The sequence below is a fragment of the Lagenorhynchus albirostris genome, chromosome 11, assembly GCF_949774975.1.
Source record: "Lagenorhynchus albirostris chromosome 11, mLagAlb1.1, whole genome shotgun sequence".
In the NCBI taxonomy this organism is placed as follows: Eukaryota; Metazoa; Chordata; class Mammalia; order Artiodactyla; family Delphinidae; genus Lagenorhynchus; species Lagenorhynchus albirostris.
In genome coordinates, this window is record NC_083105.1 from 59,000,729 (window position 1) to 59,018,048 (window position 17,320).

General features: G+C 49.1%; 2 protein-coding genes and 1 long non-coding RNA gene across 5 annotated transcripts in view; 1 reads left to right on the plus strand and 2 right to left on the minus strand.

Annotated features, from left to right (window-relative positions):
* Positions 1-10,368, minus strand: part of IKZF4 (IKAROS family zinc finger 4) — a 26,857-nt gene extending 16,489 nt beyond the window's left edge. The window contains exons 1-3 of one of the 3 annotated variants that reach the window (XM_060165911.1): positions 10,199-10,368; positions 6,663-6,762; positions 1,746-1,800 (exon numbers count right to left, since the gene is read on the minus strand). In XM_060165911.1, coding sequence (XP_060021894.1) covers positions 1,746-1,785 — 40 coding nt within the window. In that variant the 5' untranslated portion in view covers positions 1,786-1,800; positions 6,663-6,762; positions 10,199-10,368. Of the gene's footprint in view, positions 1-522; positions 588-1,615; positions 1,625-1,745; positions 1,801-6,662; positions 6,763-10,198 lie in introns of those variants that run through there. The other 2 variants (XM_060165914.1, XM_060165915.1) reach the window with 2 other exon arrangements.
* Positions 10,369-11,085: 717 nt separating this feature from the next.
* On the minus strand, positions 11,086-15,574 carry SUOX (sulfite oxidase). Its single transcript, XM_060165910.1, has 4 exons — positions 15,501-15,574; positions 13,702-13,761; positions 13,264-13,441; positions 11,086-13,029 (listed from the first exon to the last, which is right to left on the minus strand). The coding sequence occupies exons 2-4, from the start codon at positions 13,749-13,751 to the stop codon at positions 11,620-11,622; spliced, it is 1,638 nt and encodes a 545-aa protein (XP_060021893.1). The 5' UTR covers positions 13,752-13,761; positions 15,501-15,574; the 3' UTR covers positions 11,086-11,619.
* On the plus strand, positions 15,526-16,237 carry LOC132529440 (uncharacterized). Its single transcript, XR_009543463.1, has 2 exons — positions 15,526-15,860; positions 15,980-16,237. It is a non-coding gene; the product is annotated as an uncharacterized LOC132529440 (long non-coding RNA).
* Positions 16,238-17,320: the final 1,083 nt, after the last annotated feature.

Below are 17,320 nucleotides of genomic sequence, written 5' to 3' on the forward strand. Positions count from 1 at the left end.
ACAGATGAGGGGTTTCTGGCCTCCACTTTCATTCAAAAACCATCCTGTGCAGAGGACTCTTCTTATCTAGGAAGGGCCACCCTGCTGAAAGCAGGGAAAAGCTTGGTTTCATAGCACAGTGAAGCCAACACCCTCAGAAGTTTTCCTCTAATATCCAACATTCTCCAGCGATAGGGCTGAAAAGAGCTCCATGGGATTTCCCCAGCCGGCTTCCTAGCTTCTCATTTGCCTGCCTTAGGGCAAGAACTTCTCCATCTGAGTGTTCTCCAGCACCAGTGCAGGGTCCTGAGAACAGGTGTTCCTCAATAGTGGTTTTCTGAATAGGCTTAACTGAGCAGGAGGTAGGAGGACTGGCTGGCTCCTCAGAAAGGCCATGACTTATTTCCAATAAAGTCTCTTTCAACTAAATCAGTCCACTTGATCCCTGTTACTCTGTCCAGCATGTAACAGGTATCAAATGCCTGTACCCATTCCAACGCCTTCCCTCCTTAAATGAGAAAGGGGTCAGAGTCAACTTCTTACCTTGACATTATGCAGGTGTTGTCAATGACTCTCATATGTGTGTCTGACCCATCTTGCTATCTCCCTTAGCGCATGCCCATAATTCCTCCATTGGTCCCACTTTAAGGTAAAAAAATAAACTGTAGGTCATTTCTACAATGGTGCCTGGATTACTGACGGGGATACGCATCACCTCAAAACCCAATTCTGGCTCCCTTACCTCTTACAATCATTTCCTGCCCTAACATTCTAATGGTCCAAAAAATGATTCCTTCCATCGTAGAGACAAACTCTGTCTTAGGCCCTTTCCTACACCCTCAGAGAGAGAGCCAGATGAAGTTCCTCATTTCTTTTCATCTTGTGAACCTCTAAGAGGATCCTGATTACTTTCATATCCCTAAAAGCCACCCATACTACAAGCAGTGATCTCTTCTGCCTCAGTAAGAGTATTTGGCAGGTATAAAAAGCTACGACGTTATGATCACGGAAAGGATTGGGGGAGAACTGGGCTCTCTACCTCTCCTTCAAAGGTGTAAGCTCTTGGCCCACTGGCTGAATTCAGACCATAGATAAATTTGGCTTCTTGCCCCATGGAACATTTTTTAAAATATGGAGTTATTATTTTTAAATGGAGACATTTCATATAAAATCCTGATTTCTGATTTCTTTTGAAAAGCTAGAAGTTTTGGCCATACTGGATACACATTCCCACATGGCAATGCCTGTTGGACCCTGCAGAGCTGCTGCTCCTTGAGGTAGGACATGTGCTCTCCAGTCCATGACAGTCCCCATCATTCTCTTCTGCTCATTATCCAAAGCCAGTTCACTCTTTTACATACACACCTGGCCCCTGCAGGCCTTTGAGGTTTGAAACCTGGCTCTGCTCTCTACCTGGCTAGGACAGGATGTTGTGTTGTGTTTAGCTGGTGACCTCAGAGCATAGAAGAAGGAATCTTATCTTCCTTCTGTCTCTTTGTTTCAAATCAGTCCTCTCTCTAATAGTCTCTACTCATATTCCTCTCCTATTTCCTTCTCCTACTCCTATCCTCTAAGATGTCTGGAGAGAGAATCACTTTATAGGGAATGTAAAATGACCAAAATAAATGCACACTACCAAGAGTGAGTGACAGCTCTGTGACCAGGGCACTCAGAGGTCCTGTGCTAGGCTGAAGGCTCTCCACTCTCCTCCACAGGAGAGCATCTGCTCCCAGCCCCTTACAAACAGAATGCACAAGAGGGCATACCAGACATATAGGAGCGGCCATTGCTGTCTTCTATGTCCATCTTAGAGAGATTCTGCTGGAAGAGAAAACAGCTACTATTAGAAGCCAGATCTGGAAAGGGAGTAGGTTTCTCTCTAACATTCTGGAGTTAGCAAGAACCCTAAAGGAACACTTAAGTGTGCTCTGACCCTATCCTAAAGAAGCAAAACCTCATACTTTGTCCTGGAGAGAAAGACGATGTACCCTGACTTACAAACCCCAGGGTCTCCTCCAACCTCCAACTTCTGCAGGCTTCCCCAGTCTCTGAGGTGGAAACACTGTCTTATTCTACACCAGTCCCTGATCGTGTTGTTTGGAGAGTAGACCCTCTCCCTGTAAGTGGAGCTGATGGTGTAGGAAAGGAGACAGTTTACAGCTCAGCTCTCATGAGGCAAAGAAACAACCCCACAGAGGCTCTAAACCTTGTTAAGGATGGGGTAGCAATAGGAGGAAGAAGCTAGATTCAGTCATTCAAGGGATACTTTTTTGGGTGGAAGGAGGGAGGGGGACAGGAAAGTAGAAGATAGAGGAGAGCAGCCCACCTCAAGTTCAGAGAGGAATCCTCTACTGAAGGTGTAATAGTCAAATTAAACCTTTAAGTGTTTTCCCCCTTCTTGTCAATTACTTTGCTATGTTTATTTTTTTAAAAGGGGAGTTGGGGTGGGAACCTGAATTTAAAATGCAAGTTAGTCTATTTGAGGGAAGGCAAACAGTAATTGGCAGTAGAGTATTAAACAATCAAAACTGAGGATAATTAAAAGTGATAATTTGTTGCAATGAATTATCTCAGGAGCCTGTGGGAGGAGAAAAAAAATTCTATTTGGTAGAAATTTACATACATCCAAAATTGCTTTCACCAGTCATCTTATGAAAAATAAATACCCCAGGGGCAGATTTGGGGGAGCTAGAGTGGGGTGAGGGAACAGCCTGAGCTGCCACCCGGATTCTTGGTCTCTTTGAAGGATCTCACTGAGGCAGATGGATGGAAATCTGGTTTGCTGGTAATACTATATTGATAGAGCTGGGGATGGGGGCTCTGGAGGGCACACAGGGGAAAAGTGTCTATCACCCTGTCTCCCTCTCACCACACTCCAAGTCATTCTTGTCTAGTGCTGAGAGACATCATACTCTAAAAAGTCTCATAAGAAAGCCTGACACACGGGCTCTCCTTCACTTCGCAAAGCAGCTCTCCCTAGATTTCATTAGAGAGATTTCTAGTCTCACCTAGGACTCCTGGGTGTGGAAGAAATAATTCTCCAAGTTTATTTTCAACTCCTCTTTTCTTGACATCCTCCCTGGGATGGACTGAGCTTTGGGACCAGACTGCTAGACCAAGCCACAGTAAGAAGCAGTTCCTTGAAGGTTCCCTTAGGGGCAATGATGAGAAGAGCCCAAGTCCACAGTGGTTAGTGAACTCATACCCTCTGGAACTAGCCATAGAACTTGCGGTGGTCAGAGATGGAAATATGAGGGAACGCAGTCTGGTACTCATGGGGCCCCTTTCATTTCTTAATCATTAGCTCCATAATTGCCCTTTGGGATTTTGCAGAGCTCAAGATGCCACACGTGACTTCCCCCCCCCCACCCCAATGCAGGAGAAGCAAGAGTGAGTAGGTTTTCCCCATTTTCTGGAGAAACTGAGGTTCAGAGCAGCTAAGTGACTTGTCTCAGGGCTCATAGTGAGCCTGGAACAAGGAAAAGAACCCAAGTCTCCTGTCTCTCTGAGGTGTGCTTCCTTTCAAAAGCCAGGGTACTCAAGGCCTTCATGGATCTTCTTGCTTTTCCCTGGTTCTAACATCTTTTCCTTTGGTGTGATCCCCGTGGGAGTGGGGTCTGTTACTTAAAAAGTAAGAGCAGGGACTTCCCTGGTGGCACAGTGGTTAAGAATCCACCTGCCAATGCAGGGGACACGGGTTTGATCCCTGGTCTGGGAAGATCCCACATGCCGCGGAGCGACAAAGCCTGTGTGCCACAACTACTGAGCCTGTGCTCTAGAACCCGCGAGCCACAACTACTGAGCCCGTGTGCCCCAACTACTGAAGCCCGTGTGCCTAGAGCCCGTGCTCCACAACAAGAGAAGCCACCACGATGAGAAGCCCACACACCGCAACAAAGAGTAGCCCCCGGTCACTGCAACTAGAGAAAGCCTGCGCGCAGCAACGAAGACCCAACGCAGCCAAAAATAAATAAATAAGTAAATTTATTTATTAAAAAAAAAAAAAGTGGGGCTTCCCTGGTGGCGCGGTGGTTGAGAGTCCGCCTGCCGATGCGGGGGACGCGGGTTCGTCCCCCGGTCCGGGGGGATCCCACATGCCGCGGAGCGGCTGGACCTGTGAGCCACGGCCGCTGACCTTGCGCGTCCAGAGCCTGTGCTCCGCGGCGGGAGAGGCCGCAGCAGTGAGAGGCCCGCGTACCGCAAAAAAAAAAAAAAAAAAGTAAGAACAAATTGAGCAGGCTCTGTGGGGAGAAATATCCTAATGCGATTGTGTGTGTGTGTGTGTGTGTGTGTGTGTGTGTGTGTGTGTGTGTGTGTGTGTGTGTGTGTGTGTGTGTGTGTGTGTGTGTGTGTGTGTGTGTGTGCGTGCGCGCGCATGTGTGTGTATGAACGGGGAGCTAGACAAGCACTAGGTGAGCAGAAGAGTTGAAGCACAGCATTCAGCTATGCTGAATACTGGCTCAGGAAGTGCATCTCATTCTTGGACACCTGCCCAAATGGCCCCAAAACAATTTCCAGAAGGGTCTGAAGGAGTTGTTTTCTGAGTTGGACTTTGTTCCTAGAAGTAAACTGAGCTCTTCTGTTTCTTAATTTTTCTTAACAGGTGCTCCATGACACATCTTGGGCAAAATCAGTCTTTAGCTGTCTCCAACTGGTCTAAATGCCAAGTTGGTAGCTCTGGGAGTGAGACTGGACTGAGATTCTGCTGTTCCCGATCCTGGTATTCTGAGAGCCAGGAGCACATCAGGAGATGGACTTCACTGTTTGCTCAAGTCTTCAGGCAGCATATCCCTCTGCACCTTCCCACTCCCTGCCCCTCAAAGAACTTTCTCCCCTGCCTGGCCTGCCAGGAAGACCTTAGTGTCTCCTTAGAGGAACTGGGTCAAATTAGGCAGTGCCAACTGGAGACACACCACAGCGAGAGGAGGCATAGAGAGGGAGAAGTTAGTGACACAAGACAGATTTGGTTCAAAGATCTCAAATGGAAACTGGCTTTAGAGCAACACAGACACCATTCAGTGATGGACGCAGGCACATATGTACTGTAAATTCAGTTCAGTGAGCTGAATACAAAGCAACTAGAAACAGCCAGCCTCCCAATTCAAAAGGAAGTATTTTTATGAGGAGGGAGGAAAGGCTGGTCATTGTAACCTGAGACAAAGACTTTCTTCCCTGTTCTTTTGAATGCACCTGGCACCATAATAAGAATCCTCCATGGCCCTGGCTTTCTTCCATCAACATGATATCGCATTTAAACAGGAATGGGCAGGAATGGGTATCCCTTCCAGACAGAAGATTTCCCACCACGCTTCCTGAGAAGCAGCAGGTGAGACCAATCCAAGGTCTGACTTCCAAGGTCAGGCATCAGCTACCACCCTCATCTCCCCCTCTCCACAAAAATGTTCCCACAGCTCTAACTATTGGTGAAAAAAATATCAGAAAGTCAAGTTTTCTCTATGTAGTGGCTCTGAAAGCCTGAAAGAATATGGACATCACAAGTAATTAAAGCTCTTCAAATCCTCTAAAGAATCCTGCTTGATCCAGTGAAACTCCAAAATTGGAATTTAAAACACACTCCATGTGGCTTAGTGGGTAGAAAGGTAGTGAGAAGGATGTTGTTGGGAAAGAGGGTGAAAGTGGAGAGAGGGGCAAGGATCCATGCCATCCTTTTGGTTGCAATAGGGAGGAGGGGAAATTTTTTTCTCTGGTCTCTCTTAGGATCTGGGATCTGAGGTGGAGCCCAGTGATTTAAAAAAAAATTTTTACTGGGGTATAGTTGATTTACAATGTTGTGTTAGTTTCAGGTGTACAGCAAAGTGAATCTGTTATACATATATCCACTCTTTTTTAGATTTTTTTCCATATAGGCCATTACAGAGTATTGAGTAGAGTTCCCTGTGCTATACAGTAGGTCCTTATTAGTTATTTATTTTATATATAGTAGTGTGTATGTGTCAATCCCAATCTTCCAATTTATCCCTCCCCTCCCTTACCCCCCTCCCCCAGTAACGATAAGTTTATTTTCTACATCTGTAACTCTATTTCTGTTTTGTAGATAAGTCCATTTGTAGCTTTTTTTAGATTCCACATATAAGCAATATCATATGATATTTGCCCAGTGATTATGAACAAGACAGATCTTCCGACCTGCCTGGGATTGAGCAGTGCAGGTACTAGAAGTGGACCAAACCCAAGCATCATCCTCTCCTGTCTGTGCCTTCCTGAACTGAATGAAATCTCAGCCAAAAAAATGTTGGAATCACAAAGCTGGCTCTGCTCTCTATCAGGACTTTGAATAACTGGGGAGGGGGAAAGGGTAAAGGGTTGAGAGAAGAGGTGGAATTAGGTATTGTCTGCAACCTGACTACACGCCCCTTTCCAGGAACCAGACCTAGACATTGAGCGATTTGCAGCTCTTAAGTGATCTTTAGGGTCAACCTAGTGCCCTCTGAAGGAAACCCACCAACCTTTTCTCAGCTTATGTGTCTGTATTTACAGCAGAAAGATCTGATTCATTTTCACCAGGTTGTAGATAGTGACCTGTTTACTTATAACACAGATGAGGACAGCTCAGCTTTGTTATCCAAGTGCTTGGGGAGCAGTGTGGAGGGATGAATTCCCAGGTCACCCTAGGAATGGCCAGTCTCTAAAATAAGAAGGGGTAAGAGCTGGAAACACAACACCTGGGCAGTGGGAAAATATCACCTCATTGTCTCCTTTTAGCTCTCAGTTGGATGCATCTTTTCTCTTGTTCTTTGTGCTTCCCTGGCCTCCCCACGTAGACTGCGGAAGAGAGAGAAGGCTAAGGTTTATGGGTGGGAGGAGAAACAATCTCACCCCTCCCATGTCTCATTTCAGGACTAAGGAAAGGGCCAAACTAAACAGTTTAAATCACCAGGTGTGATGCACATGAGATGATACTTTCTGGGGTTTTTGGGTATACCCTTGAGTACATAAGCCCTGTGTTTACAGAAAGGCTCCACAAGGTCACTGCTGTTCAGCTGTACCTTTTGGCAGGGGTGGGTAAAGTAGAGCAGGGCAGTTCAATTTGAGTTTTATAATAATAGGTTTTGAAGCCAAAGATGCCCAAAACAGGGTTTACTATCTCAAGTGAAGTTTGAAATGACATGGAAGTCTCAATTAACTATTCTGATTGGGGTAGGGTGGCAAAAAGGTGGAAGAGACAGAAACAATTGCCTTTGGTGGCAGTCCTGGCCAGAAGTCCCTAATGCATGGTGACCAAAAGAGCTCACTGTTGTTTGGGCCAGGAAGATGTTTTCAGGCTCCTCTGCTAACAACGAATCTTGCTCTGACAATCCAATTTAGTAAGCCTCTGTTCATTTGGAGGGCCTGGGGCAGGGGTGCTCCAGGACCTAGAGAATCTTGGAGCTAGAATGGAGTTGAGAGATGATCTCCAATCTTTTGGTTTTAACAGAAGAGTTAAACTAAGCCCAGAGTCACCTATCTGGTTAGCGATAGAAGTAGGACAAATAGAACCCAGGTTACCAGTCTGGGCTTCTTTCTACTACAGCACAAAATCAAATCTTGCCATAGCAAGGTCTGGGGCTCCTCTGCTTGCCTACTTTCTTGGGTGATGAAATGGACAGTTTTGGGGTCTCCATCTTAGTGACTTAAGTCCTTGAACTACAAACACAGGTCTATGGATGGGAAAATAAATAATCCTCTCCCTCCCATGTCTGTTTTCAGAGATTATGGGCCTGAGGAAAAAGCCAACCTAGACTCTCACTAAATCTCTTTAATGTAGGAACAGGGCTCCTTGGCTCAAGGATTAGACCAGCATATGTATTCTAGCAGAGTCTGCAAGGTCAATGACCCTTGGGAGGGACCAAGCCATTCATATCAGCACTACCCTTTCTTAGATGCTTTCCTCTGAAAGACCTTGAACCTGTCTCTCTGTTTCCAATAGAGTCCCCAACTCTTCTGAGAAAAGGAGGCAAATGAAAGAGCCTGGAATTCAGAGCTTTCTCCAGCAGGGTCAAGAGACCAACAAAGGGAGTCCCTCTGCCTGTGACATTGTCTATACCCACAGGGTTCCACACTCCTATTTGTTCCTACGGAGTGAAATGAGGCTAGAAATACCTGCCCTACAATAACTTTTTATTTTTCCTTGACTATTTTGTGTGTGTGTGTTTGTTGAGGGAAGAGAGATGGCCAGTCAGGGAGGAAATAATTTCTGTGTGTGTGTTGAGGGAAGAGAGATGGCCAGTCAGGGAGGAAATAATTTCTTTGTGGATGTTGGGTGGGGAAGGTAGGATAAAAGATGGGATAATGTTCCTCCCATGCTGGGAAGTACTAAGCATGTACTAAGAGGAAATAAGAAATAAACTTTCAGTTGCATTTTCCACTGGAAAAAAGTCAGAACTTATTTCTGAGCCAAGTCCTCCAAACCTACTGAGAGTAAGGGGATTGCCCAGAAGCTACAATTGAACTAACTAACTGCACTCAGTGGGCAAAAAAACATTATGTTTTGTGCTTGAGACATCAGCATCTATTGAGTAGGACAAGATATAATTCTGAAGCTGCCAAATTGAGGGCAGCTCCCACCATCCTTGGGCCCATCCCAGAAGCTCCACTGAGACCTCTTCTGCTTCCCAATGGTAAGGCTATTTTCTTCTTTAAAGACTTTATTTTTATCTCAGGAGCCACTCTTTTGACAGTTCTCATGACCCAGGGAGCAGTCTGGATTCTCTGAATTAGGCTGTAAGTGGGGAAGGCTGAAGTCCCTCGCACACCACAGAGCAAGATTCACTGACCTACTCTGGCAGAACCATTAGGAGATGAGGAATTCCTAGCTGGGCATTTCACATACCCCTACCAAATAAGATGCTACACCCAAAGGGTGTCTGATTTGGCCTTTTATCTGGTCTTGTCCTCAGAATCTGAGTTATCTTAAGTGGAAATATTCTAGGTAGTCAGACATCTGCTTTTATTGCTTCCTAAGGACATGGACATGTACCTTCACCCAGACAAAGTGAACAAGTAGCATTAAGGGGAAACAGCCAGGCCTCAATAGTCTGCTGCTTGGCCATGATGTCGGAAGGCCTAGAGCTGACCTATGAGCAGGTCACAACCATACCATGCTCACCACTGATGCTTTGAGGGCTCGGACCGGGGAGGCTGGAGTGTACCTGGAGCTATAGGACATGTAAGTGGGGGTGGATAAATCACAACAGTAGACAGTTTTGCTTATAGAAGGGACTGAGGTGAAAGAAGGTGTGCAAACTTTGACACAATGTGGTTCGTAATACATCAAATCTTCCTAGAAGCAGAGTCAGTAAATTCATGACCTTGGAGGGGGAAACGGGGTACTATATTTCCTAAACATCTCATATCTAAAGGTCCATGTTCCCACTAAACATTGTCACCAGACAGGACCAGTCATAATTTAAAAAAAAAAAAAAGGATAGAAATCAAACAGTGAGAATCTACAACTACAAAGGGGAAGACAATAACTGTGGATGGGGCTGTGTGAGGAGGTACAGGGAAGGCTGTTTTAGTTTAGACCTGCTTCCCAAGTCTGCTGTACCCTCTGGTGGTCTGCCCCAGGGCTTCCTCTGTGTTTCTTCCTTAGGGCTCCTACGCAATGAATCTCTTCTTTCCCAACCTTGCTTCTCAGGTTCCCTGGACTTTTCACCCTACATAGTACCCCAGACAGCACTTTTCGCTCCACCCTAAGTTTCTTCTCTACCACATGTTTCTCCCACTCTGCTCACTGCCTCCCAGTCTTCCCACTTAGGCCTATGTCTTTCTCTCTAACCTTCTTGACGGACACCTTGCCCCCACCCAACCCCGCGTCGCCTCTCGCTTCTTTGCCCAGGTACCCAGTCTAATTCTCCTTTCTCCGTCCTGTCCTTCTGTTCTACCCCAGCTGTCCTGTCCTTCTGTTCTACCCCAGCTGTACCCCACGAAGGAGCCTCGCGCACACCAGCTCCCGCCTGTCCTCGGTCCTCTGCCGTGACCCATCTCCCGCCCTTTTAGGACGCCTAGGTCCCTGCTACATCTCCCTCAATCCTGTGGCCTCGCGCCAAACCCTCCATGCCAGCTTCCTCCCTTGGGCCGCAACCCACCCAGCGACCCTCTTCCCGCCTGGCCCCCACCCACGTGTCCCCCTCCCTTCACACCCAAGCCCCTCAGGCCCCGCCCCCGGCGGCCGAGGCCCCGCCCCTCGCGCTTCGCCCAAACCCCGCCCCTCACTCACCTGAGGGAGCTCCGCGCGCGCGCAGGCTGGGTGGGAGAGGGAGAGGGTAAGGTATTGGGGGAGAAGGGGGCGGGGGGGCGGGGGTCCCCCACTCTGGCCCGGGCGGCCCAGTGCGGGGGGAGTGGGGTCACTGAGCCGGCCGCAACCGGGCCGGAGGCGGGACCCGGGCGCTCAGGGGCGGCGGCGGCTCCATGTCCATCAGCTGCTTCACCTGAGGAGGGACGGGCCCCCCCCATAAACCCCCCCAGCACGGCTGTCCCCCCTCCCCCGAACAACTTCCGGCCCCACTACCAGGCGACAGGCGGCGTGGCTGAACACCGAGCGCCCACAAGCCGGGGAGACAAGGGAGGAAGAGCTAGGGGAGAGTAGCCGAGCGCCGAAAGATTCAAGTCCTAAAGGCGCGGTCGCAGGCAAAGGGTAACTAAATGACTGCCCCTTCATCTGCATCTACGTTGCAAACAAGGCCACGGTTGGACGCCCTAGTTGCCTTGGCACATCTGCCCCTAGTGCCAAGTTTTGCCTTTGCCACCCCTAAGACAATATTGATTTTGACCTCTTAGCATTCTTTGCCTTTCCTGCCAAATGCGTAGGAATTGTGTGGGGGAGGGGCTTAAGGATGCCGAATCAAAAAAAATTTCCTCTCTTGGGGGGTATCCTGAGGTCATTCACCTAAGTAGCCCCGCACATACTGAGACTTCAGAGAAGGAAACCCCAATCTTGACTTCCCTGCCCCTGCTTCCTTTTTCCCTTCCCCCCACCTTGTTTGTTTTGGGTTGTCTCACTAGATATCCCAGTACCAATCAGTGCACCGCCCTCCTGCAACTTGCTCGCTCCGCAGCCTCAACAAGTCCCAAAGGTCATAATCTTTTTTTGCTTTTTCAGAGTGGTAGTCTTAAACAGATATTTTATTGATGTATTTAGAAAAGTGGAACAATAAAGGGAGAGAGTTGCGCCCTTCACGACCCCTGGCAACCTAGAGACGTAGTAAAAAGTTGCATATACACTTTTCTTACACATATCCTCACACATTCTCTGAAGAATCCAAGAAGAAAAGCAAAATAAGGCCTCAGTGGTGACAGTCATTAGAAATGGAGATAGGGTAGGTAGAGAAAATAGCACTTACTTCCAGAATTACTTTTCCTACTTCTAGCCCTTTGCTCCAGCAGCTCTTACCTCCTCTAAGGCACTGGGTCAGCGGCCAGGAGGGGTATGTAACACCTCCAGTCAAAGGGGAGCAGGTGCCTGGGTGGAAGTGTGCAATGCATGTACCTGTGTGTGGCTTCAGAAGGCATAGTCAGGGTTGTGATCCAAGACATGGAGAGGTGGAGGGAAGGATTTTTTGTGGTAATGAGGCCAAGGGATGGGTGTGGAAAGGGGTTTAGAAGGTGGTTCTGGAGAGTAGATGGTTTCATTTCACTTTCTCATGGAGCAACATGGACATGGACACGGTGCCAGGCATTGCTGAGCACGCCTCGCAGGTTCCAGATTGGGGCCACTGTGTCTGGCTGAACATTGTAGCTGTCATCTACAGCCTTACAAACGATGTTCAATTCTTTTTTCCCAGCTGGCACTGGGGCTTGCAGCTGCCATAGCCGCCAGGCCCAGGCCTTTCGGGCACGCTGTTCCTCTCCATCCAGCTCAGCCACCTGCCAGGTTAGGCCCCCATCCAGAGACACATCCACCCTGACCACAGCTCTTCCTCCACCACTCCATGCATAGCCTTTGACAGTCACCTCCCCTGACTCTATTGTCTCCCCATCTTTGGGCTGTGTGATGGCTGACTGGACAGGAAGTTCCTGAATAGATGGAGCCGAGTCAAAATCTACAGTGTCCCAGTCCACAGATGGAGAGAAGCCTTTGTAGTCCCGCCGCTGCCAGTGGCTGTAACTTTCCTCTGGTTCCACGCTCACTTTGCCCAGCCATTTGACATGGCGGGCACCCACCACACCAGGAACCACCACCCGCACAGGGAAGCCATGGTCACGAGGCAGAGGCTGCCCATTCATCTCATATGCCAACAGGACCTCAGCTTCAGGGTCCATGGCCCGAGCCAGGGGGATGGATGCTCCATAGGCAGTCCCTGTGGGGTCTGAGTCCAGTCCCTCAAAGCAGACATGGGCCTCAGTTTCAGAGAGCTGGTGACCAGCCTGGGCTAACACATCACAGAGCCGTGCCCCAGCCCAGCGTGCAGTGCTAATGGCCCCTGCACTCCACTCCAAACCTCTTACTTCTTTGAACCGAGTCATCTCAGACCGCCGGTTGCCAGCACACTGCAGAGTGACAGTGATCTCGTGCTTGGGGAACTGGTACAAGTCATCCAGGGATAGGCACAGTGACTGACCCCCAGGTGGCCCTACTACATGTAGGCGATAGGTGTCTGGGTCAAGGTTAGGTACAGGCAAATGATTCCGGGTGAAGAAGATAGGGTTGGGTGTGATGTAGTTTTCTGTCAGCAGCTCAGGGGGGGGCTCCGCATTAAAGGGGCGCTGGCTGTTGACCTTCAGGGCTGGGTGACGTATAGGATCATCAGCATAAGGGTCAGAGGTCTTCAAGATGGAGGCTGCCTTGTCATCGGGGCTCAGCTCCCCAATCTTGTACTGAGCCAGTATCTCTCGCACGTGGGACTGGTTGTGAACAGCATAGAGGGCCCAGAAGGGCTCTAGAGGACCCCCGGCTGCTAGCATCAGCTTTGATGGACCCCCTGGGTGTAGGTCCACAAATTCTGTGACATCAAAGACCTCAGAGCCCAAAGTCACCCAGATCCCAGTCTCAGGGCTGCTGTGGGATCTCACTTCCTCCCTCGTGTATAGGCGTGGTGATTCCTCAGCAGCCTGCAGGCAGGGCAGGGGTGAGGCAAAAGGGAACAAAATTTTAAGAAGAAATCACTCACTTCACCCTGACCCGACCCACAAAGTTGTGGCCACTGGGAAATGGAGGTAACAAATTCCATCTCTACTGTGCATGACGCAGTGTCACCGTGGGCTCTGTGGTAAAGCCTGAGTTGCCTGGGCAGCTCACTATGGCCCCTTTGTTCTGACAGTGAAGTCCCTTCCTTCCCTACTTACCCTGCACCGGTGGTCATGATAGGCCAACACTGCACCAAGCCCTAGAAGAGTCCCCATTACTCTCCATCCCCTGGTGCTGGAGTTATCACCAGAGATGGCATGGCTGGAGCACTGTGGCTGAAATGAATCATTCGTAGAGCAGGCCCGAATGCAGAGCCTTGAAGGGGCTGACTTGAGTCTGGAAGAGAGAGAAGTCTTCTTAGTAGCACACTTCTGATCATAAGAAAGGGCTAGGGAAGGCCTGGGGTGTACCTCTCCCAGGTTAGCCATTGGTTTCTTCAGTTGGGACTTAGTTTCTCAGGGATGGGTGGGACAAGTGGGACATGGCTTTCCCTTTCCTCCCTGGCCACTACCTCAACCATCTTAATCTGGCAGATAAGATAAGAGTCATAAAGGTACAGGGAGTAGGAGATATGGGCTAGGAACTGGATGGCCTACCTGTAGGCCTGTCGGAGCCCTGGGACCACAGTTCTGTGCAGCAGCAGCATTACGGCAGACCTAGGATAGGAGGAAGATTCCAGGATCAAGACAGGGAGTCCTGCATCAGGGATGAGATTAGGGTAGCTTGAGGGAATGGGTGGGAGGACACAGAGATCAGCTAGGAGCTCTCTGGACAAATGGGTAAACTTTTTCTGTGGTAATGAGGCCAAAGAATGGAAGTGGGGGTCCAAATGGGCCCTTAGAGAAAACTTGGAGAACTTCGGAGACAGAATATGCTGACAGGATGGAAAGGAATGGGGGGTGGGAGAGAGTCTCCTAGAATCACCTGTCTCCCATCCTCCACTCTCTACTTTGTCCACTACAGAGAACAATGGGGGCCAGGGCCTAAAGGGCAGAAGCCAAAAGTCTACTGTCCAGTTTGCCAGTTTATTATTATTATTAATTTATTTATTGTTTATTTTATTTTATTTTTGGCTGTGTTGGGTCTTCATTTGTGTGCGTGGGCTTTCTCTAGTTGCAGCGAGCAGGGGCCACTCTTCATCGCGGTGCGCAGGCCTCTCACTGTCGCGGCCTCTCTTGTTATGGAGCACAAGCTCCAGACGTGCGCAGGCTCAGTAGTTGTGGCTCATGGGCCTAGCTGTTCTGCAGCATGTGGGATCTTCCCAGACCAGGGCTCGAACCCGTGTCCCCTGCATTGACAGGCAGATTCTCAACCACTGCGCCACTGGGGAAGCCCTTGCCAGTTATTTCTGAAGTCAGCAGAGGACAACCGCGGGGTGTACTCACTTAAAGAGAGACAAAAAGGTGAAAAAAGAGTGGGAGGTGAAGGAGCTCGGATGCTGGAGTCAAACTGCTTTGCTTTTATAAAACCAGTCCTGCCCTTAACCAGCCCTGCTCCTGGGCAGGATACCAAGCCCCTCTGAACTTGTGTCCTCATCTATGAAATGAGATCTACCTAGCAGAGCTGCTGTGATGAGCAAACAAGTAATAGCATTATCATTGAAGGCTTTTCCCTCCACCCACCATAAAAAAATAAAAATTGAATCCGGCTGGGAACTGGACCCCAATCTGGACCAACCACAACCCCTACCTTGTCTATGCCATTCCAGTGAGCTCAGCAAATTGAGGAGTTAATGGCCAGGATGTCAGGGGATGGGCTAGAGAAGGAAGAGGGTAATTTTTCTGCTCTGGCCTGCAGCAGTTTCTTTCTTACAGCACTGAGCAGATCACTGACCCCAGGAGGGCCAAAGCAGGGAGGGGTGAGAAGAGTCAGAACTGCTGATGAGATGCTAAAGAGGGGTGCCGGCACAGAAACTGCGAGGAAGCTAGGAATAGGAGCAGAGTCTGCATTTTACTCCTGGGCCTTGGGACCCTCACTCTCCCTCCCACTTTCCCTCAATCCCAGCAGCCCACTATAACCAGACTGGCAGTGCAGGTAGAGCTGACTTGTAGGTGAACTCGGTCAGCCCAGTGTCCCAGGTTTGGGAGAGGCAGTCTTCTGCTGCAAAACGGAGGCCACCCCCTTGTGCGGGTGGTGGCCAGTCACTTTGGGTAGAACATGGATATGTCCAGCACCGGGGCCCACGCACCCGGTTCCATGTCACTGCCCAACAGCTGGCCCAGGAGTGTCTTGTAGCAACGCCCCGCCGCGGCCCAGGAGCACAAAGCTAGCGGGAGTGGAGGCAGTTTTGCTGTCCTTAGAATTCGGAGCACCCCTGGGTGCCAAGACCGCCGCCGCCGCCCAGGTTACTAACCCTGCTTCCTCCTCTTCCCTCTCCCGGCCCCAGCCTCCTTACCCAGCTCGGCGTCCGCAGTGTCTCTTTTACCCGCTCAGCGCCCAGCGGCTGCCGGCGAAGGGGCGGGGCCTGCGCCGTGACGTTGTGCCGGAGTAAAGGACCACTCTCTCCCCTCGGCTCGTCCCCCAGCCATTGGCGCGCGGCGGGCCGCCTCCCAGCTGCTGTGCCCGCCTCCTGGAAGCCGAGGCAGGCGACGCGCCACCTGGGCTCGGAGCTAGGACGGGCTGTTTTTGCTTCCACCCCCGCCAGACGAGGAGTGGGACCTCATGTCGTCCGGAACCCGGGCAGTGGAAGGTGATGAGGACTCCAAAGGTTGGGCTGAGAGATGTCCCCGACCCGCCCCACCAGCTGAGACACAAGGTGCTTTCACTAGAGGCCTCGGGATCCAGCCGGCTTTCTCCCGGTGGTGAGCTCCGTCTCTAACCTATTTTTTGACAAACGCCTGTGTTGCAACTACAACAGCCCTGTTTGCCTCTTAGAGAAAACAAGATCAAGCGCTCAATTCTTTTATGTCCAGGAATGAGATCAGAAATGGGGCCTAAAATGGTGGTTCAAAGCCTTCGAGATCCCTTGGACCAGCTGCATTTCTCCTCAAATTATAGAACCAACACTAAACAGACATCTTTTTAATTTTGCTTAGTTGTCAATTTATTTTAAAAAGTCGTCACTTGATGACATTTTAACACCCCAAAGTAGGAAGACTGTAACTGCTCATGTCAGAATAAAGGATACTAACAAATTGTTTGCTATTACCCTTTTATCATTTGGTGTGGGAGTGAAAACTTGTCATTGGCTAGCTGTGGACCCGGGGCAAACGTATCCACACTGCCCTCTAGAGACTAAAAGGTTGAGTTACAACCTTACTTTAAGTGAAGATCATTTCCCCTGCCTTTCTGCTTTCCTAAACTGGAACTAGAAGAGCTTTTTACTAGGAATGAAGAAGCCGTGGGGGAGTCCTAAGAGATATACAGTAAGGGGAATTGACAGTGAAAAGGTGATTTTGGCTCTAAGGTTTTTGGAAAAAGAAAAGATTCCCAACTCAACTGTGTACAGTTAAATCATCGGAGAGGCCTGACGCCCAACCTATCCTACCCAGGATACAGAAGTCAGTTAAGGACTGTCTGAAGCCATGGGATGAGACTTCTGCCCAATAACAGTGTCACCCTACATAAAGCCACACACATGCTTTATATAATTGACGTTTAAATCTCAAATTTTCTTCATTTTACAGAAGAATCTGAGGCAGAAAGCAACTAAGTAACTTGATCAAGACCACAGCTGGTAAATTGTCAGAGATGGGACTGAATTCCAGGCTCTGTCTTTCCTGTCCTGCAGATTCTTTGGAATTCAAAACTCCTCCTGCAACCATACCTAATCTTTTCTCTGTATCATGCCCCCCCACCCACTTCCACTTAGACTTTGAGGGACTGAAGGCTTCAAGTACAGCAAGAAACGAGCAGAATTTCCTGCTGAAATTTTCCTGTTGGGGTAGAAGCCACATGATCAATCAATAATGTTAACTCAGTGATGTTTAAAAAACTTTCTTAGGTCATGGACCCCTTTGAGATACTAATTAAGGCAGTGGGCCCTCTCCCTAGAAAGCTGCACATAGATATTTGCATAATACTTCAAAGTATTCACAAATACCACCTCTCCCTCCAATCTCATCAATTGTCTGCCCAGAGGTCCACAGACCACCACCCCCTTCCATGTTAGGATGGCCTAAAAAAATTAGCTAGGAACAGATTTGGTGAGCTCTCTAGTGGCCTGGGAACAGGAGTGATTAAACAGCAATAAAGGGCCTATTTTCCAAATTGGGT

Excerpts from the sequence above, each read along its gene's own strand:
- SUOX (XM_060165910.1), bottom strand. The coding sequence starts at position 13,751 with ATGCTGCTGCTGCACAGAACTGTGGTCCCAGGGCTCCGACAGGCCTAC. Across the intron at positions 13,442-13,701 it reads GGGCTCCGACAGGCCTACAG|ACTCAAGTCAGCCCCTTCAA; the intron begins GTAGGCCATCCA and ends TCTCTCTTCCAG. Across the intron at positions 13,030-13,263 it reads ATCATGACCACCGGTGCAGG|GCTGCTGAGGAATCACCACG; the intron begins GTAAGTAGGGAA and ends CCCTGCCTGCAG.